Source organism: Lissotriton helveticus, chromosome 6, assembly GCF_964261635.1.
Source record: "Lissotriton helveticus chromosome 6, aLisHel1.1, whole genome shotgun sequence".
Lineage (NCBI taxonomy): Eukaryota > Metazoa > Chordata > Amphibia > Caudata > Salamandridae > Lissotriton > Lissotriton helveticus.
This window is the reverse complement of record NC_136067.1, coordinates 949,539,056-949,564,794: the sequence shown is the minus strand read 5'-3', so window position 1 is coordinate 949,564,794 and position 25,739 is coordinate 949,539,056. Positions and strand designations below refer to the sequence as shown.

The window sequence follows — 25,739 nt, the reverse complement described above, 5'->3', positions numbered from 1 at the left end:
CACAATTCTTACATTCTGCGGTTCTTCTTGGTCCTTCTTCTTCCTTAGTCAGGTGAATCAGAGTTCCTGATGTTAGGGAGCCACCTAAATACTGATTTCATGGGCGTTAAGGGGAGTGAAGGGTAGTAGCTAATAGGATACTTACCCTTACCCTTGAGGTCACAACACTCCCTATAGAACAACTTCCTGTGGGAAGTGGGCATTACCCTGTCCCAGAGTTCCTAATTCCACCCAAAACAAAATGATAGCACCATTCTTTCGTGGAGAACATCAGGCAGTCCATCAGACAAACCATAGGGGTTTGACTAGTCTGGTGTTGCAACACGCCTACCAGCATACCTAATTTCCCGCCTGTCCTGGTGCCAAATAGCCTCTGGGTAGGGGGTGGCAACTCCGAGGTCTGGGGAAAGCCAGCGACACATATCAAAGCCGCAGGGCCCTTGAAGCCCCTGGCCTAGATATGTTAAATCACTAGCCATCTCCGGAGCAGGCATTGTTTCTGGCCTCAGAGAGAGTTCACTCTCACCTGCAGGGGGTCAAAAACATGTTTGTGGTGGCAGGCTGGAAAAGACCAATCGGCCAGAACACTAGATAGTGGTAGATTTTTCAGGGGGCATGTCTAAGGTGCCCACAGTGTGCATGTCATAATAAATCTTGTACTGGCAACAATACTGATTTATTAAGACAAGGTGTTTGATACCAAACACTATAGGTTTCAGTAAAGCCATCATGTAGCTGGGGGAACATGTAATGACCAGTGACCAGGGCATAAACTTAAGATGGCTTCCCCGCTCACTTGTACCATCTAGTAATTGAACTAGACAGCATAGGGGCATATCTGCTCATGCAGATATGCTCTCATATTTAATATAATGCACCTGCCTTAGGGCTACAAGGCCTGCTGTAGGGGTTCCTTACATAAATTACATGCTGAGACTTTGGCACGGCGCACAGTGAGTGTACCATGTAGTATTTTCACTCGGTTTGCACCATGACAGGCAGACTTGAATGGCAGTCAGCATGCAATTTGCATGAGGGTCCCTTAGGGTGGCATAATACATTCTGCAGCCCTAAGGGACCCTCTTTGGTACCCATGCCCTAGGTACCAGGGATACCCATACCAGGGACTTACAGGGGTGCCAAAGTGTGTGTGACAATTAGCACATGTTATCTTGTATTAGGGAAAGAGCACTGGTGCCTGGGGACCCAGTGCACATCAGTTGAAAAATATCAGTACTAGTGGCAAAAAGTGTGGGTGACCATAACAAAAAGGGTAACTTTCCTACACCTGTGAGGGGAATTACTGTGTTCTTAGTTGCAGTGCATGGGGATTCAAACATCCAGTATATGTTAATTACCTGTCTTGGTATCAGACGTGTGATTACAGAACCCTGCCGGAGAAGTCTACAAGGAGAGATTCTCCCTACCGCCTCCATGCTTAAGTGGTACATTTCTTTAGAGATTCCAGTGGTTGAGAACACTAGGTGAAGCAGGTAAGGGGCTGCTGGTTGCACACTACATACTCAGGGTTTGTGGGTAGAGAGGAACATTAGGATTTGAATACCAACCTTTACTGCTTTGGTTACTAGTGTGCAGATGAAATCCATGAATCCCAGATCTTTATAGCAGTGTGTAATCAATGTGCTCCTGGCAAGAGGAACGCCTGGTTTCTGTGCAATACCGAAAAAAGAAGGGATACTGTTACACAGTACTCAAATGCACTTTAGGAAATTACAGATCTTTGGTCAGAAAATATTTGACAGTAAGTCAGACATAACACCACACTTTGCTCTCTTGGTCGACATTTGATAATTGAACTTACTAGACATTTGGGACTCAAAGTCAGAAAAGAGTAAACTTGAAACCAGGTAAATGAAAAGAAAATGAGAGAAACCAGAGGAGGGGGCAGACTAACTAACTGTTGGGGAGTAAATCAGATAAGCAGACAAATGTAACTTAACAAACACACTCAAGTTTTAAGCTCTACAATGAATTTTACATTATTTGGTCTCTTGAAACATAAAAAAACATATTTAAATTCAAACTATGATCCAGAGAGGTAAGCATCTTAATTATTAAGAGACCTGCCAAATGGCCTTGTTAGTTAAATAAGTTAATGTGTATTTCAAAGACAAAAAAAAGATCAATTCAGTGAACAAACTGCCTTTTGAAATAGTTTAGTTTCCTGGGGTGTGTTACCTAACCTTGAAGCCAGGGTATTCAGAATAAAAAACATGGCTTACATGTCAATTTACAGGTAAATTGGATGGCCGGGTATCATATAATTTCAGAATATTTCATGGTTACTATAAACATACTAAAGGATTCTCACTGTCCCTTATATTTAATGTTTCGCACAGCTGTAATTTTTTATCTCTAACACAATTGTTTATCGCATGAATTTGGGCAAATGTCCACCTCTGCACTAACTACTTCTCATGTTTTGATCTATATCAGAAAAGTGATCACGTGTTTATGGATGACTTGGATGATTCACCCCCTCTACCCTAGTGAGCCACTGCCATAACTGGGTAATTTTACAAGCATTGAGGGCAACCAAATGAAACTTTAGCTTTCCTGGTCACCTACTTTCTCAATTTAAAATTGCTGCAACGTAACTGGTGTGGTAGTTTCATCTGCTCTGCTGCCTATAAGACACACCCAAATTAAGGGTTTGTTTGATAACATCCCTAACGTATAAGGACCTTGCTTTAGTGATAGATCTATTGATGCTTTCCTACATGAGTTTGGTGAATTTTGCTCTGGGCACTCCAGCTTCACTCAAACCACATAAAATAATGGCGGATGCCAGTTCAGATACCAATAACACCACCTTACACAGATGCCATGTTCACCAAACTGAAAAACTCAGATGTATATTTACATCAACATAGTTGTGGAAATTGCCTCACTTTTTGCGCTCCTCTCATGAGCATAAAAAAAATCATCAACAAATTCTACCATTTTCAAAACGGTTTTTCTATTCAGAACTGTAAAACGTTGTTTTCAACTTTTCTGGCAGTTACACCAATCCTCACTCTCTCAAAATTGTATCCGAGATAGATAGATAGAATATTTTTTTTTTTAAATCAGTCAGTTGAAAAGATTCCCTCTGAAATATAGATTTGAAACCAGTTTGGTGACTACAATGAACCCTTCAGTTTACCCCGATGATCCTATCAATTTAAAGGAATTATTTATAATATTCCTCAAGCTTCCTTCCTCCTCAATGACAAAAGTAATGCCCATCCCAAAAAAACAGCCTTCAAAAGAATATTGATGTGTTTTGGACTGTCTTCTCTTGCGCGACAGGTCCTCTCGTACTTCTAATGCATCAGGTTTTATATGGAGAACTATGAGAACACCTTGTAGTAGGGCTTTTGCTGTTCCCATCAATTGCGTAGCTTTTTGAGACAGAAATGTGAGGAAATGTTTTTATTAGTCAAAGTTAGATGTTATCAGAGGGTCCTGGGTAAGAAAAAGTTGTAGATTCGAGGCAAACCACGACAGCCCTGATTCATCCAGTACTGTAGTTTTCAGATGGCTGAGGTTGGAAATTTTGCCTGGGCTACCCGAGTGCCTATTGATCCAAATAAAGCAACAAATTATCTATTTTACAACTTTGCCTCCTTTTGCATGGTAACATTTTGGGCTTTTATTTTCCAGACAATAGGCCTACCAAAATGTGAGGGACAGAATTAAAAAAATATGTATTATTGTTATTTTTATATAGAGCACAACAGTACAAACATAGACTGGAAATAATCCACACCTATCAGAGCGCTGTGTCATGTGTACAGTCACTGAAGAGGAGAAACAGCCTAATATGTTCTGTGCCAGTCTACTCTAAACCTGAAAGGGGAGGAGAAAAAAGTTGAAATACTGAGTAGAAGCTTAATTTGCGTGTCCCCTGTTGAAATACAATGGCCAGAATACACAGAAACTTTTTATGTAGTCTTAACGATTTACAAAAATCTAATTTTTGAGCTACAAATCAGGAATACACACTGCACTGTTGATGAGGCATCACACGACACAAAATCAATTGATGACTGTAGGAAACGTGTCTTTTGTTGCAGAAGCCCCTCCCCCCCCCCCAACACACACACACACACACACTTTTTGCCTGGAATTTGCTGCAACTTTGACTGGAGTGCACTGGCTTCCTGCTAACCAGGTCGCCAGTGTTCTTCCCCCCCAAAAAAGGGACCTGGTCAATTGTTCAGGCCTTTAGTACCTCTGTAAGCCCTTAGTAAGTGGTACCCCTCATACCTAGGGTAGAGCTACTAAAAAGGGTCCCTGAGAGCTGTGGGAAATCTTGTGCCATTCTAAGCCACCCAGCACCAAACTCGTGCAAAATGCCACTGCAGGCTGCATAACAAAGTGCTCTCCCTAGACAGGCCAGGAGAGCAAGAGTAAGGCTGGAGTTGGGTCTCACCAGTCCGGACATTACTTGCTCAGGTGATTTAATAAAATATTATATCAGGACCACGCGAGCGCCAGAATTGTCATTAAAAAGACAAATTAAAATGCTCTTTGAAGAGGAGGGTTCCCCATGGCAGGTGCATTTGGCAGGAGGCATTAGATTATTGGATATCAACATCCAAAATCTGCATAACCCTGACATCCCGCTAACAGCTTGGAGGAAAACAGTGAATACACAGGCCAAGAAAATATCTTTTGAAAGGGATTTGGAAAGCCTGCATCACCAATTGAATCTCTCCTCGCTGGACTCCTCATACACCATGGGAAAACCGCCGCCCTACCTGGAGCAAGCTTTGCCAGTCCTGGCCCGGGGAAGAAGAATCTCTTACATGAGACTGCTCGCTTTGCCCATCACGGATTTTAACTCAACCTGGGCCGGGCAGGATAACTCAGTGGCTTGTCAACTCTGTAATTAGCATTGTGAATCCTGGCTCTATTTGTTGTGCTGTTGCCCAAAGCTAGTCAGTGAGAGGCAGCGCTTGGTTCTTCCTATCTGTAGGTTGCTTGGCCTACAAAGTTGCAGTGAAGTGTCGGACCTGTGCTTCTCTATTAAAACACCTCAAATTGTGGCCCGACTAGGGAAATTCACAGATGCCATCCAAGCCAAACTGAAACTGAATTATTACAGGACTTAGTCGGCCATCGAGTAAGAGAGACTATGATAAAAACTTTTTTTCTTAAATTCTATGTACAACATTTTACCGCCAGATAAGAAAATAATCATAACAGTCATTTTTATTATTTTAAATCTTTTTTAAACGATTACTTTATTCTTAAATAATTGTGTGAGTTCCTAACCATGCTTTAGTTTTATTGATAGAATATTGTAACAATTTTAATTAATTGAACAATAAAGATACCTTATAACAAAGTGCTCTAAAAATGGAAATCAAGACATGGTACACACCATGTGTGCCATGTCCCCGTACACTGCATGTACTATTTGTAAGTCATCACTACAGTAGGCCATACAGTCATAAAGCAGAGTGCATTATATAACATATAAGGACATATCTGCATGAGCAGAGATGCCCCTGTGCTGGCCAGTTCAATTACTGAGTAAAAGTGAAAAAGGAAGCTATGTTAAAGTATGTACTGGGCACTTGTCAAAACGAGTTTCCCAGCTACACATTGACTACACTGAAACCTAGGATCTTTGGTATCAAATACCTCATATTAATAAACCCACACTGATTCCTACCGACCTCTAGTGTATTGGCTGACTGGTGTAGACTAGCCTTCCACCACAGACACGTTTCTGACCCACTGTAGGTGAGAGCCCGTGGTCTCTGAGGGAATAAACAGTGGCGGCTCTGGCAGGAGATGTTATCACCTCCTCCAAGCAGGATGACAAGTAATCAGTAAATCAAGGCAGGTGGCTTCAAAGGCCTCTCCTCACCTTTGATATGAAACCCTGGCTTCCCCAGACAGGGGAAATGCCACCCACTGCCCAGGGCCCATTTGGCACCGGTACAGGAAGTGGTCATACAGAGGGTGTAGTCACCCTAAAGGTAAGTAGCCCATTGTCTACTACCTGACACTCCCTGCAACACCCCTAATACAATATTTAGGTGGCAGCCCTGATGCCGGGACTTCTTTTTGTTTGTCAAACCTGGAGTGGACAAAGAAGATTTCCACAAGAAAGGAGGCGAAACAACTGACTTGGCGCCAACCCTAAGCCTGCCTGCTGCACATGATCCTTGTGGAAAACCGACATGCCCTGCCGCTATGCAGCCTCCAAGAAACTGGAGGGCTGCCAGTGCTTTGCAAATCACAGAACTCCCTTGGAGTAGGTACTCCCCTGCAGCCCCAGGCACCCAAGAAGCAAGGCCCAGTTCACCGTACTGCGACTTACCAGGAATACCGACGCTGGTGCTGCCCAGGAAGAGGTCACCATGCTCCCTCAGGTCTGATCCATTCTCCCTCCAAGTGCGGAGTCAAAAGGACCAACCGGAGCTGCACAGTACCTACCAACAGCTGGTGTACCGGACCACTGGTAGCAACCATGGCTTGTTGTATCCAGACACCAACACCTAGGAATACTGGCCTGTACGTCAAGGCACCTCATAGACAGTGACTTCCACATCAAGAGGGGGCCATCTGTTTTGTTTGCCCCTTTTCTGCAGAACCAAGAAAAAAAGTAAGCCTCCGACCACTACCCCAACACCTCAAAGTACCCCTGCACCAACACCCCACAGCTCGAGTCCAAAGGAGGCAACGGTGCCAATGGGGTCCCGAGACCCTCAAAGGCTGAGCTCACCCATGGGATTGCCCAGACTGAAGTCCCAGTCACCGCCTGCAGCCTCCTTGTGCAGCCCCACTCAACCGCAAGTGTCTCCTGCAGGACGAACCCAACACCTAAAATCACCACTGCACCAGAGCCCCACAGTCCGAGGAAAAATGGACCAACAGTGTCCCTACATGTCTGAGCATCTCAAGCACCGAGCCACCCAGTGGGGTCACTCAGACGGGCTCCCCAGTCCCAGCTTGCTGCCTCTTTTCAAGCAGACCATTACTCATTGAAGTTGACAGGGCACCAGACGCTGAAACATACCGCTGCACCTGGACACCCCAGGGCCAATCGAGGTGTTGCCTTGAACCTTGCCCCATACTCAACTTAAGTTCCGGAGAAGGGTCTTGTAAGTCGCTGACAAGTGCTTGAATGCAGAACATGTTTTCCCCCCAGAGAATAACATTACCGCTCCAGAAATTGCACTGTGAACTTTTGAAACCTGTAAAAATTAATAACTCAAAAAGTACTTAACCGATTCCGATCTTGGTATCTAAATTCATATAAAATCTGTGTTACTTTTGAAAATTGGTGATGGATTTCTTTATTGAGTTTGTCTTACTTACTGCCTTTGTGTGTACAATAAATGCTTAGCACTATCCTTTGATGAGCCTAACTGCTCGTCCACACAACCACAAAAGAGAGCATTTGGGTTATCATTTCTGCCTCTATAAACCAACTAGGTTTGCCTGGACTTTGTGTACCTCATTTTCCTCAACTATATAAAGAGCTAGCTTCCTACAATGACTAACATCAAAGGAAGGTGTAACAGTGAGGGCCGCTGCCACAACCATTTGCGAAAAACTTCTCTCACTCAACTCCTTCTTTCCTCGTAGTCACAGAATTGTACAGTTCTTCCTACCTCTGTGCATTTCAGAAGATGTACTATTTCTATTTGTATGTAACTTGCAGTTGCGCTGATGGAAGTCAACCTGCTTTCATCGCTTAAGCTACAAACTTCATCTGGTCAAAGGCGCTCTTCATTTCTGACGAGGCTCTAGGCTGAATTCATGAAATGGTGGACTCTGCTTAAGGTTCAAACAGGAATTGCACTTTGATACATATTAGTAACTTAGGAGGGTATCAGTGCCAGGACTCTGGCATCTCTCTGGAAGTAAAAAATGTGGTTCATCTTGATCCTGCGATATTCATTCCACAAAGACACGATCATTCTCCAAGTCCTACTGAAGAACTGTTGGCTATAAACAGAGCCGGGTAATCTCCTTCCATTCGTCCTCACAGTCCCATTACCCTAATTTCGTTTTGTCGTATTGCATTCTTCATAACTTATGTAATCTATTACCACATCTGATAATGGTGTGCCTATTATCGCACATTTAGTGGCCTCTTGTGTTTGTTTCTTTTTTTACTACCGCTCCTCTGGTTTCATGTGTCAGTTATACCCTCTAATGAGGATACTTATCAAATGTTCCCTCAAGCCTAGAAATAGAATTCTCAATCTTGCCTGGTGCTGTAAACCTACTGCCTATAATGAGAGACACACATTCCACCTGCGATTGCTCTCTGGCCTGGGACCTTCTCCCATGTGGTAAAAAGATTTCACTTTGCCATAAAGAGATGCTATCCTTTAATCACTGTACAGTTTTTATTTGGAGATATGGTGAATCCTGGGTGGTAGGGCTTCTGGCATTACTACTAATTCTGGAGCTTTAGGCATAGAAATGCGTGGTACTTCTGTTTTTTGTATACAAAGATTGACATTTCCCGGAATTCAGAGAAAGAACAAGTGGTGGGATCCATCCAAAACACACCCCATGGACTTCCACTGGGCTCTAATTTTCAGAAATCTCTAGTTGCTTGCTTTCTGCATAGGATAAGTGTTTAAAAGCACATCAAATCAGTACAAGATAGGTTCCCGGAATTGTCTTGATGTTCTCACTTAGGGCAACAAAGACTTAACAGCACTTGTAATAAGTTGGACATATAATTCTCAGAACTAACAAAGCTGAATTTGTAGGAGGTCTGCCTGGAGCGGCAACCTCTAAGTAAACCAGATAAGACAGCCCAAATTCAGAAGGCAGAGAAAGTGTATTGGAATTTTGTTACAAATTGCTGAACATGACTCATTATTGAAGTCACTATCACAGATCATAAGCAACTTTGAGTCAAGATATTTTCATGCATTGCCCATGTGTTTGTAAGAGGGGTAGTCCTTGTGTTCCCAACCTCAGTTGTTTGAAGAGAGAGAAAGTCTGATTGCACAATGGTCAGAAAACATCTGCAAAGTCTTGTGATGCTAGGAGCCACAGTCAAAAATATTCTTGACGAGATAATTACATATTTGGGTCTGCGCTTAGAAGTTACATGGAGATTTAGTTCAGACAAGGGCCAAATCACTCTACCAAACAAAGGTGCTTTTTCTGGGTACAATCAATGGATCCTGAATCCCTGTTCCCAGTAAGATGTATGTGTGCACGGCCACCCAGCTCCAATCTTAATGCCACACAAGGAGTCTTGTGGAACACGCCCAATAATAAGCCCGAAGCTTAATACTGATAGTTTATCTGTGAACCTATGTCTTTTACCTGTGTGAACTGGCGGACACTTTAACAGCTGCATTTCCCTTCACTTCAAGTATTGGAAGAAAAACATCAAAACAATATCTTAAAGACTTGTTTGCACAGTCAGCTTCGCTATTTTTAACTGCTGTGCACTGGGAAAGAGGAGTTACACTTTTAAATGGAGTTTTCCTTGTACCAAAATAAAGAAAATTAATTCTCTCATAATTATCAGTTCAAAATCTACAGTTAGATAGCATATTGATATTCTTTGTTGCAATGAAAGCTTGTTTACTTTAATAGTTTTTTATATTCTGACTAACTGATTTCATGCCCTTTCACAACATTGTAAGTGTGAAAAAGGCACTTTCAGCATAGCATCCTTGGGGTGGAAGGGGAGGGATTACATACCAATATTGAGTGGTCACACCAATAATACTGTTTCTCACAGGTCCAGATCCCTTACACTGTGTTTCAGCATCATATTTAAAATGGACTCGAAAGGATATATATGTATTTCTGCATATGACTATGGTCTTTCTACTCTAACATTAAGATCTCAGATCCAGTTTACTCACCTCCACTGCCCTATTGTAGGCTTGGTACGCTTGCATCTGCTGAAGTCAAGTTCTCTCAGTGCCTCACACACCACGGGAGTATAAAACCAACAAATCTGTGGATGTTCAACGTGTAATGACTATGCTATATTCTGCTCTTGTCCTTCATGCTATGGCCCTACCGCTTCATATATATGTTGATCTCTTGTCTCAAAGTGTTCACAAGAAATGCCTCTAAAACAGTTTTTGTGCCTTTTAAAAAGAGAAATCGGACCATGGTGAATACATTATTGTTCAGCAAAGCAAACAATGAAGATTTATAAATTGCTCGGAGAGCTAGACACTGAAATGTGTTGCCAGATATTTTCAGAATGTATTCTAAAAATAATGGCCGAAAATCTGCACTGAATAGGACGAAATATTTGTAAAGAATATTTGATCATTATATCTGACGAGATTTCTCTTTAAGATATTGTAAGACAGAATCAATATTAAAAACAAATCAGTATGGCCCAGGTTCACAGCACTGATCCTGCAAATCTGTGTAGATCAGTGTAGTAAGGCCTTGTGACGGGGCAGGGGAGCAAGACCCTCAGACTACGGATGATTGGTGGGTGGCCACACCCCTTTTACCTTGCTCCTTGTCCCCACAGCAGCCAGCGGCAGTATGGACAGAAGAGGATACATCGGTTTGGTTTCCAGAATGCCAGGACGACGGCTCCTTTAAGATCCTCGACTCCGGGGCCGAGGCCCCGCCCACTGAGTACGCCAGGGCGTCAAAAACAGGCACACCTGAAACGGAGATGGAGGGCGTGGTGAGCAGAGCAGAGAACCGGGAGGAAGCCGCAGAACAGGAGAGGAGAGCCGAGATCCCTGATATCGACAAGCCAGGAGGCCAACGTTCCCACGAGCCGCCCTGCCACGTTCCCGTGGGAGGAGCGTGGCTACAAGAGGTACGGGGCCGGGTAGCGGGCTGGGTCGGGAGGAGGAAACACCAGTGACCGATCCCCTGTCTCACCTAGCCGCATAGACTCCCCCCGTAAAGTCGATGCACGAGCACTTCCCCACAGCCCTGGGTAGACTAAAGTGCACGTTCTGTTCATCCCTCACTCCCTGACCCCTTTTACTAGTTTACGCAGTATATGTGTCCTGACACACGTTTCCTTTTATTGCCGGTACCGGAGCGGAACCCAAAAGACCACGCCCGGAGCAAGACCGCATCCCAGGACAACTGTTCTCCCCGAGGACCCCATGAAGAAGACTTCTGTGTTTTGATTACTCGTTTACTTTGGTTTATATGAAGAAGACGTACATACCAATAAAGCCTTCTCTCAACCCTTTATTGAAGGCACCTGTCTTTCTATTTGAACCGCTTACCAGTGTAGAGTCCCCAGTACCGAGGGAACAACCCCACGTCCCGGCCCAAGCGGGACAACTGGTGTCAGAAGTGGGATCCACATCCGTCTGTACGCACAAGATGGAGGCCCTCATTGACCACCTGATCAAAGGACAGGATAAACTGGAAAAGGCAGTGGAGAGTCAAATCACAACCGCCCAAGCCGATAGGGACTTGTTCACCCATACGATAACGGCTCAGCTGGAAACCCTCAAAAACATTACTCCCGCACCTATAGTCGCTCATGGAGAGGCAAGAGCGCACACGCCCCATCCACCTGGGGTGTCACTCCAGAAGTATGTGTCTGGGGATGACCCGGACGCCTTCCTGATAAACTTTGAACGAGCCGCACGTGCTTTGAGTTGGCCCGAAGAAAAATGGCCCTTCTTCTTAGCCCCCCTCCTAACAGGAGAAGCCCAATCGGCCTATCAGGCGGCTAATCCCCTTGGAACCACCCCGTACGCTACCATTAAAATGGTTATACTAGACCACCTGGGGTTGGACCAGGAAGCCTATAGGGTGCGGTTCCGGAAGGAACGGGGTATACCAGGAGAAAACCCAAAAACTCTCTTTTACCGTTTGCAAATGTCCGCCGATAAGTGGCTGCGCCCGGACATTTGTAACAAAGAAGACATATTGAAGAAAATATACCTGGAACAGTTTATGGAGGCCCTGCCTTATGCCACCCAACGCTGGTTGCGTCAGCACGTCGGGCTCACCGTGGAACACGCCATTGAAATGGCGTCACAGTATGCGAGAGCGCAACCCAAGTCCCTCGCGTGGGAAACCGACAAAACGCAGAAAAACATACCTCCTCCCAAACCTGATGGAAAGTTCAAAATTGGAGGAGGAGCGCCAAGACCTCTGCGTCCACCGAGCATGGTTTCCCATCCCATCACCAGAGGACCCCAATGCTTTGATTGCGGGGACTGGGGACATATAGCCCGAATGTGCCCCAAACGAAAACCACCAGAGGAGCCAATGGAAGTTGGTTATATGCCAAGGACTGTGCTGTATTCAGCCGAAATGGGTAGCACGTTCTATGTGAGTATGAGGATGAATGGTTATACGGTTAAGGCACTACTAGATTCGGGATGCAGGCAGTCAGTGATCCAAACCAGATTTGTGCAACCCGAACAGGTGAATCCCATGGGGCCGGTGTATATTAGATGTGTTCATGGGGATGTTAAACCGTACCCTGTTGCTTCTATCAAGATACTGCTTCCTAATAGGGAACCCTGCCGGGTGTGGGTTGGGGTGGTGGACTCCCTTCCTGAAGATATGATCCTGGGAACAGACAATCCTGAATTTCTATCCCTATTCAAAGAACACCTCTCTGGTGCCCCCCCTGATAACATCCTTCCTGCCTATCTGACCCCCGAACCCTGGGTTATTGATCGTAGTTTCCGTTTTGCCCAGACAGAAGACAAGACCTTAACAAACGCATGGGAAGCCGCCCAGGGGGCAAGTGACCAACCCCCTTTTTCGTATCCACGCTTTGTGATAAAAAACCACCTATTGTACAGGCAAAGTCGAGAGGACGGAGTAGACCAATTACTGGTACCCCAGTCGTTTAGAGAGCAGGTCCTTTTTTTTGCTCATGCCCACCTGACGGCAGGACATGCAGGCAAAGAAAAAACCACAGACACCATAATCCGCTATTTCTTCTGGCCAGGCATACATAAAGAGGTGCAGGACTATTGCGCCAAATGCGAAGTATGTCAAAGACAAAACTCTCGCCGACCCACCATGGCCCCTTTGCAAAAGATGCCGATTATCGGTGTCCCTTTCGAAAGGGTCGGTATGGACCTTATAGGCCCTCTGCCGAAATCCAGTCGAGGACATCTATATGCCCTAGTCATAGTGGACTATGCCACCAGGTTCATCGAGGCCTTTCCTCTCAAAACCCCCACCACAGCCAACATAGCTGAAAAGTTCGTTGAATTGTTTTCAAGAGTGGGGTTTCCTCGGGAAGTGCTAACAGACCAGGGAACGCCATTCACGTCAAAGTTAATGAAGGAGGTATGCGCCTCCCTGGATATGAAACACCTGAAGACGTCGGTGTACCATCCCCAGACCGACGGTTTGGTGGAGAGGTATAACCAAACCCTAAAAACCACTCTGAAAAAAATGTTATCAGCTGAGGGCCCCTCATGGGACAGGCTACTACCCCTCGCCCTGTACGTCATTCGGGCACAAAAACAAAGCAGCCTAGGGTGCTCCTCCTTCGAGCTCCTGTATGGAAGAGTGCCACGGTCCTTGTTAGAGATAACCCGAGATATGTGGGAAAACGAGGAACTCGAGGAACAAAAGTCCCTGTTGGACTACACCTGTCACTTACGCTCCAAATTGGGTAAACTAAGAGAGTTAGCGTACTCCAACCTAGAAAGGAGCCAGAACAAACAAAAGGTATCCTACGACAAAGGGAAGAGGTTGAGGACCCTTACCAGAGGGAGATGGGCTTTGGTGCTTTTTCCCTCGGGAATGACCAAACAGAAACAGGGATGGCAGGGACCATTCCAGATAATCGACACCCTTGGTCTTACGACTTACCGACTACGAATGTCTCCCACGAAAACCCAGATTTTCCACATTAACATGCTCAAGGAATGGCTAGGACCCGTACCGGGGGAAGCACCCTTAGTGGCGAGGGCAGCTCCGGACCCTACATCCACTATAGAGCAGCTAGTAGTAAATCATGAGCTCAGCCCACGGGAAAAGGCGGAGTTAGCGGACACACTGAGACCCTTTTCCCGCTTATTCTCTGACCTACCCGGAAGGACTAATATAGCAGAACACCGCATAGACACCCTACCGGGTCAAGTGGTGAAACAAAAACCCTACCGAATTCCCGCTGCTCGCAAAGAAATGGTGCGCAAGGAGGTGCAAGACATGCTACGACTGGGGGTTATACGGCCTTCACAAAGTCCTTGGTCGTCCCCCATCGTGATGATCCCTAAGCCCGATGGGTCCAAACGCTTCTGTATGGACTTCCGCGCGCTTAACGCAGTGTCCCACTTTGATACTTACCCCATCCCAAGGGTGGACGACTTAATAGAAAAAATCGGGGACGCCAGTTACATCACCACTATAGACCTCACAAAGGGGTATTGGCAGGTGCCTCTTCGTGAAGAGGACCGAAAAAAGACGGCCTTTGTAACAGACGAAGGGGCCTACGAATTTACGGTTCTTCCCTTTGGGTTACATGGGGCGCCGGCCACTTTTCAACGATTAATGAATCTAGTACTGCAACCCTATACGTCCTTCAGCTCGGCGTATTTAGACGATATAGTGATTTACAGTAGGGACTGGAAGGAACATCTCACACACCTGACTACCATTCTGACGGCCTTGGAACAAGCGGGTCTGCATATCAATGCAAAGAAATCCCGCGCTGCCTTTAAGACAGTGAACTACCTAGGGTACGTCCTGGGTAACGGTGCCATCGCTCCCCAAAGCGAGAAGGTACGGGCAATCACAGCAGTGCCCTTTCCGTCCAACAAAAAAGAGATGCGGGCGTTTCTAGGTCTGGTAGGGTATTACCGTAGATTTATACCCCAATTTGCGATGACAGCAGCCCCCCTAACAGACCTCCTGAAAAACAATGCAAGGCCCCGCGACTTTAGACAGCCCCCTCCTGAGACGCTACAGGCTTTTCAGGCCCTGAAAACCATCATGACCACAGCCCCTCTGCTGGCTTCCCCTGAGCATACGAAACCCTTTCTCTTAGCAACGGACGCCTCCAATGTGGGAATAGGAGCCGTTCTGTCTCAAATCGGGAGTGATGGGGTGGAACATCCTGTCTTGTATGTGAGCAGGAAGTTGTTTCCTAGGGAGTGCAAGTATTCCACTATAGAGAGAGAGGCTTTGGCAATAAAGTGGGCCGTAGAAAAGTTGAGATATTATCTCGAGGGTAAACCATTCATCCTTCATACGGATCATGCGCCCCTGAGGTGGATACATCAGAACAGTAGTACTAATCCCCGGGTGCTGCGGTGGTTCCTGTCTCTCCAGACCTATGCCTTTACCGTGCATCACCGTAAGGGGAAGGACAATGGTAATGCGGACTTTCTGTCTAGGACCTTCCCTCTCCCCGAACGGGAGAAGCCAGGGGGGGAGGTGTGTGACGGGGCAGGGGAGCAAGACCCTCAGACTACGGATGATTGGTGGGTGGCCACACCCCTTTTACCTTGCTCCTTGTCCCCACAGCAGCCAGCGGCAGTATGGACAGAAGAGGATACATCGGTTTGGTTTCCAGAATGCCAGGACGACGGCTCCTTTAAGATCCTCGACTCCGGGGCCGAGGCCCCGCCCACTGAGTACGCCAGGGCGTCAAAAACAGGCACACCTGAAACGGAGATGGAGGGCGTGGTGAGCAGAGCAGAGAACCGGGAGGAAGCCGCAGAACAGGAGAGGAGAGCCGAGATCCCTGATATCGACAAGCCAGGAGGCCAACGTTCCCACGAGCCGCCCTGCCACGTTCCCGTGGGAGGAGCGTGGCTACAAGAGGTACGGGGCCGGGTAGCGGGCTGGGTCGGGAGGAGGAAACACCAGTGACCGATCCCCTGTCTCACCTAGCCGCATAGACTCCCCCCGTAAAGTCGATGCACGAGCACTTCCCCACAGCCCTGGGTAGACTAAAGTGCACGTTCTGTTCATCCCTCACTCCCTGACCCCTTTTACTAGTTTACGCAGTATATGTGTCCTGACACACGTTTCCTTTTATTGCCGGTACCGGAGCGGAACCCAAAAGACCACGCCCGGAGCAAGACCGCATCCCAGGACAACTGTTCTCCCCGAGGACCCCATGAAGAAGACTTCTGTGTTTTGATTACTCGTTTACTTTGGTTTATATGAAGAAGACGTACATACCAATAAAGCCTTCTCTCAACCCTTTATTGAAGGCACCTGTCTTTCTATTTGAACCGCTTACCAGTGTAGAGTCCCCAGTACCGAGGGAACAACCCCACGTCCCGGCCCAAGCGGGACAGGCCTTCATTCACATTTCTTCACACCCTTCAAAAAGACTCATAATGCTGGCCTAACGCAAAGCTCATTTTGTACCACTTAGGGTGTTTCTTATACAGTAATTATTATTCTCCTTATTGCAGGAGGAAAAAATAACCTCCAACAGCAGGACCGATTACTGCAGCCTATGTTCACAATGTCCGTCGTTCCATGCAACGCAGATATAATCAACCTACTCATGAAACGGGCCGTGCATTTGAGGACTCCACTGACTTTCAGGAAATGGCCTGAGTTCCTCAATACACCACAGGGACGTTGCTATGACTGGCATTGACGACATTTGCTCTTACATGGTCAGATATGCCGGGCAATGCACTTAAGAAGAATTTGGTATTAAGTGAATGTGAGTATTTATAAATGTTCACAGTCTGCTACTGTTGAACAATTTAGAAGTGCTTTCTGTATGTGTAACAATTTCTGAGCTGAACTGAACCCAGTGTTTATTAGCCAAATGTACTTCACATCTAGAATACTCAGCAGATCTGGGCAGAAGTGTTCTGAATGTGGTGTGGGCAGGCATTACCTATTAACAAGCCCAGAGTCTAGTTATTTCACTCCAAATAAGACTCTAAACTATGCATCTGGATCAGACCTTCAAACTGCAAAGGCCATACCCCTCCATTAGCCTTTTTAGGTCTCGTGACGATTACCGCGCGAAAGCGCTGTCTCGCCAGGGACCTATAGTCACCGGCTCAGCGTCCCAGGAGACAGGAGATGGCCACGCACCTCTTCAAGAATCGGAGCGGAGCGGGCCGCGCGCCCGTGTGCACATCTCCTGTCTCCTGGGAAGCTCCAACACACGCAGCCACACCTCCCCCTGCTTGCGCACACGCATGTGCGCACACACACGAGCGCACATACACGCACGTACACCTACAGAGAACCCCCCCACACACACATACACACACACACATACACGTGTTACCATCCTTGTGGGGACTATGTGTTTCCACCAGCCTTGTGGGGACTAACCCTTCCCAATGTTTAAAAAATATACCAATAACAGAAAAATGTTTAAAAAAAATTCATAATACAGGATCCTGCTTCAATTTTACAAATATGTTGTTATTTAGTCACGCGCACAGAACCATCATTGTGGGGACTTGGACATGTGTTACCATCCTTGTGGGGACCTACTCAATAATTCTCATTTGTGATTGAATACACTCATTATCTAATAGATGAATGCTATTTTTCAGTGCCATAAATACATAACATGATACTTTAGTCAACTTTGAATAGGTCACTATGTCCTAGGTGCACCTAGAACAGGGATTTGTCTAATAATGCATTTTACAGTAGAACATTATCATATATATAAAGTGCATGGACAGGGATTCACGGATGTTTAGCCTATTACTGAGTGCACACAAACATTAAGGAATATGAAAACACATAGTTAAATTAATTTAGAGGCTTAAGATCCTGCAATGGGGTCAGATGGCAAAACCAAGTTGCCATCTGACCACCTAGTTGTTTTTCATCAACCTCACCAATTGGCACCATCTTCGTATGACTGTGCATTAATTGTCCCCAAAGAGATGGCATGATATTATAATAATATTCTAGAGCTGACAGAGTAAGTGTGTGATGATGATAATTTTCAAGCCCCCACAGAGATATTGCATGATTAGATTGATGCCCAAGTCCCCACAGATATTGTGGTTTTGGTGTACGATGATAGTCATGCTGCAGTTCATGCAGAAATAACACTATTACAGTAATGCACAGGTCAGACAGAGATAGTTTGTGATTATAGGAATGCCCAGGTCTCCACAGAGATAGTGTGGTATTATAGCCATGTTCAAGTCCCCACAGAGATAGTGTGTGATCATATTCACGTTCAAGTCCCCACAGAGATAGTGTGTGATCATAGTAATGTTCAAGTCCCCACAGAGATAGTGTGTGATCATATTCACGTTCAAGTCCCCACAGAGATAGTGTGTGATCATAGTAATGTTCAAGTCCCCACAGAGATAGTGTGTGATCATAGTAATGTTCAAGTCCCCACAGAGATAGTGTGTGATCATAGTAATGTTCAAGTCCCCACAGAGATAGTGTGTGATCATAGAAATGTTCAAGTCCCCACAGAGATAGTGTGTGATCATAGTCATGTTCCAGTCCCCACTGAGATAGTGTGTTACTATAGGAATGCCCGGACCCCCACAGAGATAGTGTGTGATTATAACCATATTAAAGTCCCACATAGAGAGTATTATGATAGTGCTGTTCAAATCCCTGTAGAGAAAGTGTACGATGAGTCATTCTGACATTCATTCAGCATTGGTATAGCGCTTAATTATAGTCACTCTCAAGACCCCGTTGACAAAATGTGTGATTATATTCATGTTCAAGTCCCCTCAGAGATAGTGTGTGATTATTGTTATGTTACATCTCCGCAGAGATAATATGTTATTACAGTCATGTTCAAGGCCCCACATAGAGAGTGTTATAACAATTATGCTGAGGTTCTTGCTGTTATAACAGTCATGCCGAGGCTCCTGCAGAGGTAGTATGTGATTATAATGATGCCTAGGTGCCTGCTCAGGTAGTGTGTAGTTACAGTCATGTTCAAGTGATGTTGAGATATGTTGTGATTATAATGAAGCTTAAGTCCCCAAAGCGATAGTGCATGATTACAGGGATGCCCACTAAGATGGTGATTATTGACCTATAGAGAAAGTGTGTGATGCATGTAAAGTTCCAGTCCCTCTAAAGACAGTCTGTTATGATATACATGTTGATGTCCCTGAAGAGATAGTATGTGATGACAGTCATATTCAAGTCCCACAAAGTTAAAGTATATTGAACCCACGTCCCCTAAGAGATAGAGTGTAATTATAGACATGCCAGGTACCCACAGAGAAATGTGTGATGAAATTCATGTTCAATTACTCAAAGTTAGTGTTTGATTGATTATATTGATGCCCAGGTCCCCACAGGTATAGTGTGTGATTATTGGGATGCCCAGGTCCCCACAGAGATAGTGTGTGATTATAAGGAGGCCCAGGTCCCCACAGAGATAGTGTGTGATTATAGGGATGCCCAGGTCCCCACAGAGATAGTGTGTGATTATAAGGAGGCCCAGGTCCCCACAGAGATAGTGTGTGATTATAATGATGTCCAGGTCCCCACAGAGATAGTGTGTGATTATAAGGAGGCCCAGGTCCCCACAGAGATAGTGTGTGATTATAGGGATGCCCAGGTCCTCACAGAGATAGTGTGTGACTACAGGGAAACCGGGTCCCCACAGAGATAGTGTGTGTTTATAGGGATGGCAGGTCCCCACAGAGATAGTGTGTAATTATAGAGATGTCAAGGTCCTCGCAGAGATAGTGTGTGACTACAGGGAAACCGGGTCCCCACAGATATAGTGTGTGTTTATAGGGATGGCAGGTCCCCACAGAGATAGTGTCTGTTTATGGGGATGGCAGGTCCCCATAGAAATACTGTGTGTTTATAGGGATGGCAGATCCCCATAAAGATATGTGTGATGATAGTTATGTTCAATTACTCAAAGATAGCGTTTGATTGGTTATATTGATGCCCAGGTCCCCACAGAGATAGTGTGTGTTTATGGGGATGGCAGGTTCCCACAGAGATAGTGTGTGAATATAGGGGTGCTAGGTCCCCACAGAGATAGTCTATAATTATAGAGATATCAAGCTCCCCACAGTGATAGTGTGTAATTATAGAAATATCCAGGTTGGTGTGTGATTATAGCGTTACCACAGTCCCCGCAGAAATAGTGTGCGATGACAGTCTTGTTCAATTCCCCACAAAGGTAGTGTTTGATAGATATCCATGACCCCACTGAGATAGTGTGTGATTATAGACTTGTTCAAGTCCCCACAGGGATAGTATGTCTCCACAGTGATGTCTGTGATTATAGGTTTTATGAAGACTTAAACAGATAGTCTTAGTCTGGTGGTTTAGCAAACTAATGTAGCCACTTCAACAGTGGCAGCTGCTCCGCTAAGGTGGAGGAGCGTTGCCCCACTGCTTTAAAGCAGGGCAATGGAGAAAAGGAAATGATAATAATGGACTGTATTATCATTTTATTTTTAGTATTCCAGTTGTTTGACATGGTAATTCTGGTTGACTAGGGTATGCAGGTATGGTAGGGCAGAACCCATCAGTCTAGTAAGGGTAAGATAGTAACACATCAAAGACAACCCCTTGCAAAGCAGTCAGGCTTATACCAGAGGCAATGTCTAAAGCGTTTGCACAACGCACTCACACAACAGTGACACTTTAGGCACACCACAAAAAGCGACTCCACACAAGGTTACATAAAAATATCTTTAGTATTATTTAATTAAAAAAAAGTTAGACCACAATCACATAAATCACTGGGCCACTAGGCACTTTGTCATGCTGAATTTTCAAGCCTGCAAGGACTCCCATTGCGGACCTGCCAGCTACACTGCCAGAATTCTAAACAAGGGCATTTTCCCTGTCGATTCACATGAACTTAATCTTGGAACTCCCATTGAATACAATTCTATTTCGAATTTCGGGCTGAATTCTTTTCAGCAACCCCCCCCCCCCCCCCCCCCCCCCCCCGGTGGGGACAACTGTGAATGTTAACCCTTTAGGCAACTATTCTTTGTCCTGAGGCTGAACCGACATTGTTTAAGGTTCGAAACGTCGTCGACCTAAATACACTAAATGCATAGTTGATACTAATTTTTCATGCATATGTGTATGTTTTGGATTATCTGCCTTATGATTTACAATATCCAGATGACCTGTTATTGCCTACTACTTCCCCTTGTGTTTGTGTCCCCTTAGTGTGTTAGTCGGACATCGGCTGGTGTCCCGCTTCCATCACACTCTGTGGTTTATTGTTTTGTTATCATTCCTATCAAGATAATAAATTGTCCGGAAGGACACTGTCTTAAAAATATAGTTCCATTTGGTCTATATTTATTCTCCTTTATTTTTTCCTTGTCTAAGGACCACTGTCTTCATAAATAATCACATAAAGTCATACACCACTTTTGCCAATTGGATAATTATCATAATTAACAATGTGGTGAACTTTAGTAAATACTTACACCACACTGAAAACATAAGGCCTAGCATTACAGTTAGTGCAATCAAGACAATAACGATTAGTTGAACATGTTTCCGCTTGAGCCGGTGTCACCAGTCTGACAGGACAATCTTTTAAGATAGTTGCTTCCAGCTTCTACATCCCCCTGCCTCCTTCTACATGAAAATGCTCCACTGGTTCCCGTAGAAACAGAGAAAATGCCAGGAATTACAGACACGCCCTACGGGGCAAGAAAACGCCAAAAGATCTTCTTCCTGCACGACGGGGAGAGAACACAGTCTATGGGTGCTTGTGCTCACCAGCGTGATAGGGCCACTGGCCTGCACTCTCTGCAGGGAAACACTTCCGGTTTCCATGGAAGCAGGGGAATGACGGAAGTACAGGGGTGATTTGCGGGGTAAGGAAACACCAAAGGATCTTACTCCTGGAGATCAGCCCAGTGGGAGGTCTGTTTCTTGGTGCGAGCACACTATCCCTGGGTGCTCGCACTATCTAGCGTGATGGGTCCACCTGCCCCCACTATTCACAACAACGGGGCCAGACGCCAAATGGAGCCAAATGCCTCCGGTACAGCTCCGTAGTGTGGCATGGGTACGAATCTATTCATGTTTCGATGTAAGCGGCCTGGTGCAGCTGGGAGGCTCTTGCTTTCCTTAGCAATGCCCACACCCAGGGGCTCACGTGGCATGACCACAAGGTGACCCACTGACTGCACCATCGTAGTAGCCAGTGCAGAGTGAATGCACCACCACAGAAGGTGGTGCACAGTCAATGCACACCTCAAGGGCAGTCCATGGGAGGGGATTACAGGAATCCCACAGATATATCAGGCATCCATCTGGAGGTGGTTGTATTAACATACTATACAGTATAATTTGGGAAATCCCTGCACCCTCTTAGAACAGAGAAGAGTGAAGGTAAATACATGAGCTGTGGTTTCTAGCTGCAGCTCTGTATTTCACTTATGCACTCTTTTTGCAAATGTACTACTAAATATTGAACATAGAAATATCATGATACAAGAGTACCATGGACAACATATTGAGGACCAAAATATCATTAAGGTACTTGCACATAGAGTAAGTATAGATTTACTATTCTATCTCAACATCTAAATGAAATGTCAATAAAGCAGGATATAATGTGACTCAGTTACAAGTACAGGTTTGTGAAGTGGTAACACCATCATTGGGGCAGGGGGGGTTATCATTATACACTATTACGAATAAACGGTTGGTAGATACAAAAATTGCAAACAGAAGTTCAGTGGATTTATATGCTTTGAGCATATTAGATTTCAGGATAATTCTATAAATATTTCAATAAGCAGGTATATTGAAATAATTGATCATCACAAAAGTGTGAAATGTTATATCAGTTTCTTATGTTTGACATTACACTAATTTTGAAGTTAAATGAGAAATAGAATTCCATTCATTTTTTTTCATTATCTGCACAACATTTCTTTTCTCCTGAAATGTTCTTGTTTCTCTAGACAATACCATATGAAATACATAGTAGCTGATCTTAAGAGTAGGGTAAAAAGACCACAAGTTAGAGTCCAACAAAAGACTGTCTTCCAGTCGAATGGTTTTGCAAACCAGAAGAGAAAATGTTTCTTAGTGGTGAAACCAGACACTACGTGTACACAACCACGATTTTCAGCGGGTATTAGATGTGGTGTAGGTATTAGCATTCAATGATGCCTTGTTTAATAGACACAAGCATGATTAATGTTTATTTAGATTATTATTTGATTACAGTGGTTATGAATTTTCTTGTTTCATTCTGTTGTAGAATTGAAGTGTTATCTTCTGATAAAGGGACAGGTTATATCCTTAAATCATGCCAAGAATAGTGAAAGAACTGTTAAAGTCACTGAATAACCAAATTAAAAAATTAAAATGAAAGTTCAAACATCTGATTCATAAAACAAATAAAGTTATTATCCCGAAAGGCATGCCACAGATATTTGGAACAGGGAGCCAATGAATTACATTAATCTTCCTTGGGTATGTGGTTGACAGCTGTAAATTTGAGCCTCCTGTCAGTGTACCAGAAGAAACCACATGCCGAATGTGGTACCTGCAATCAGGTTAACTCAAGGATAGAGCTTAGTGTGCAATTGTTGGGAAATCCGGAGAGCTCTACTTTGATATGAATGCAGGTTCAGTATGTGATCATGATGCACATTAGAAAACTTTCAAATTGGTGAGACCAAAGCTACACCTTAGTATGCCCTGTGGTCCATGTACATCATGCTTAAAATTTGAGCAATCTTAGAAATGACAATTGCCTCTGAACACCATTTCTGTGCTAACTCAGATTACACATGGTGAATAATACACTGATTGTACTACAATATATACGCTAAAAGACAACTCTAGTAGGAACATAAGTCAGGGTGTCATTTGGCATGACTGCTTTGTGATCTCAACTGTCACTTTACAAACTCAGCCTTGAAGTCAGATGACTGTTTCATAGTTTGCCATGGAGGAAATAAACCTGATACTCCACTCATACCACTACAATCTGCATTCTCAATCTCTTACTCCACACATTAAACAGATTAAGGGATATTTTAAGGAGGCCATTCAAGTTCTGGGTGAGAACAATACCTAAAGATCAAAATAATTGCTATAATACATATCAATATATAGAGAGACCTGGACTTTTGAAATTATATACAAAAAACCTTTTCAGTCATAATCCCAGTCCATAGATGCACAGATACTGTGTTGTTCATGAAACCTGACACTAACTCAATAAACTTTTCAGCATTTTGACCATTGCCTATAATGAATGTGGACTACAAGATTTTGTGAAAAGAGTTAGCCACAAGAATCCAAAAGACTCTAAGCTGATGGGTTACCATGGCCAGAAAAAGTCTGTTCCAGGGCAGAATATGATAGTTAATTTGAGAGGCCTAGTTCTCATCATTTCAGAGATGGTGGATTTTGAAATGCTTCCACTGGTCATCTCATTGGACACTGAAAAAAACCTGGAAACTGAAAATATGTGCTACAAGATGAGAATAGTTTTCTCCCTGGTTTGTGTGATCCTCTATATTTTTCAAAAGATTTGGCAGGTCTGGCTGCCATAGGAGGGTAAGTTCTTGTTTCTCTTAGCCATTGCTTTGTTTAAAATGTAACTCATCACCAAGGATGGTCTATAGGCCAACATTAGAAGGAAAGGAGAATGAAACAGCCAGGAGTGGAGCACATGGTTAGTCACCACATCCCATTCAGCTTGGGCCTTAGTCTGGAAATCCTGTGAAGTAGTCATGCTGCTTAATTTAAAGAGAGAATGAAGACTTGGCTGCTTGAACAAGGAACTGTATTATGCCTGTCAGCAGAAGGTTAACTGATCTAAGGGGAGAGAATCAGGTTCCACCTATCTGGTAATACATGTGTGGGTGGATGCCTGTATGGATGGACATTTTGTCCAAGAACCCTGAGGTAATCCCTGATCCTCTGCCCAAGAGAAGCAAGAAAGAGTTCCTGGCGAAGGGGCAGCTCGGTCACCTTCACAAGTTTAGAAGGCTGAGAGTACTTCATCTCCAACTCCCCTGTACTTGTGAGGCCCCTGAACCTACTTGCTTTGGCAATGCCTGTATGAGATCCAGATGATTGATCTTAATCCCCCAGACTGTAGGTCCTTATGGCTGGAGGGTGTTGCCAAGAGGCGCTTAAACGGCGGCCAGGGCTCCCGCAGTGCGGAACGCATGTGGGGTTGCCTGGGCCGCGCCCGGGCAAAGCCCGGGCTAAGGGCGGACCCATCTGCGCCCGTCAGAGCCTGAAAGAGGCTGGACTGGGCCACTCATTTGAGAGGTACCAACTAATAAACGGTGCTGAGGTGAGTGTTGAAACATCAAAATATGAGAAAACGTACTACTACAACATGGTCTCGCATTCCCTACTTCCATAGACAGCATGCTAGAAAGAGCAGTTAATATTGTAGCAACAGAGATTGAGTTAACCAAGAGGCAACTGTCCCTGGGGTTGGCTGTACCACGGACTACTCCTTCAGCAGGGGAGGAACAGGAAGATTGTACTGGCCTCCCCCTGTCACCAAATGTAATTTTTAATATCACTAGTTATTCGCCAACCTATGAAGGTGGCTGTATCACAGAAAACTATCAGGGCAATCAGAACAATGGAGTCTCTGAGGATCATTTAGCTGCGGCCCAAATTGATGATATCGTACCAAATAAGGATGTCTTCCCAAATCCAACAATCACAGGGGTGAAAAGGAAAAGAAAATTAGCTAAACCAACTAGCTCTAAGAGGAAACAACCCCCTTGCCTAAAACAGCAACGTACTGCCCTGAGTTCATGGATTCAAAATACGGTGACCATCACGACCTCTGCAAATGCGTCACTGCGGATCCCAAGGTCGACCTAACT

The 25,739-nt window shown here is 44.8% G+C and overlaps 1 protein-coding gene across 1 annotated transcript in view; it reads right to left on the bottom strand.

The window, feature by feature from the left end:
- Positions 1-25,739, bottom strand: part of HEATR1 (HEAT repeat containing 1) — a 412,033-nt gene that overhangs the window by 286,968 nt on the left and 99,326 nt on the right. The window contains exon 5 of the mRNA XM_078648603.1: positions 1,569-1,670. Within this exon, the coding sequence (XP_078504729.1) occupies positions 1,569-1,670 (102 nt within the window). The remainder of the gene's footprint in view (positions 1-1,568; positions 1,671-25,739) is intronic.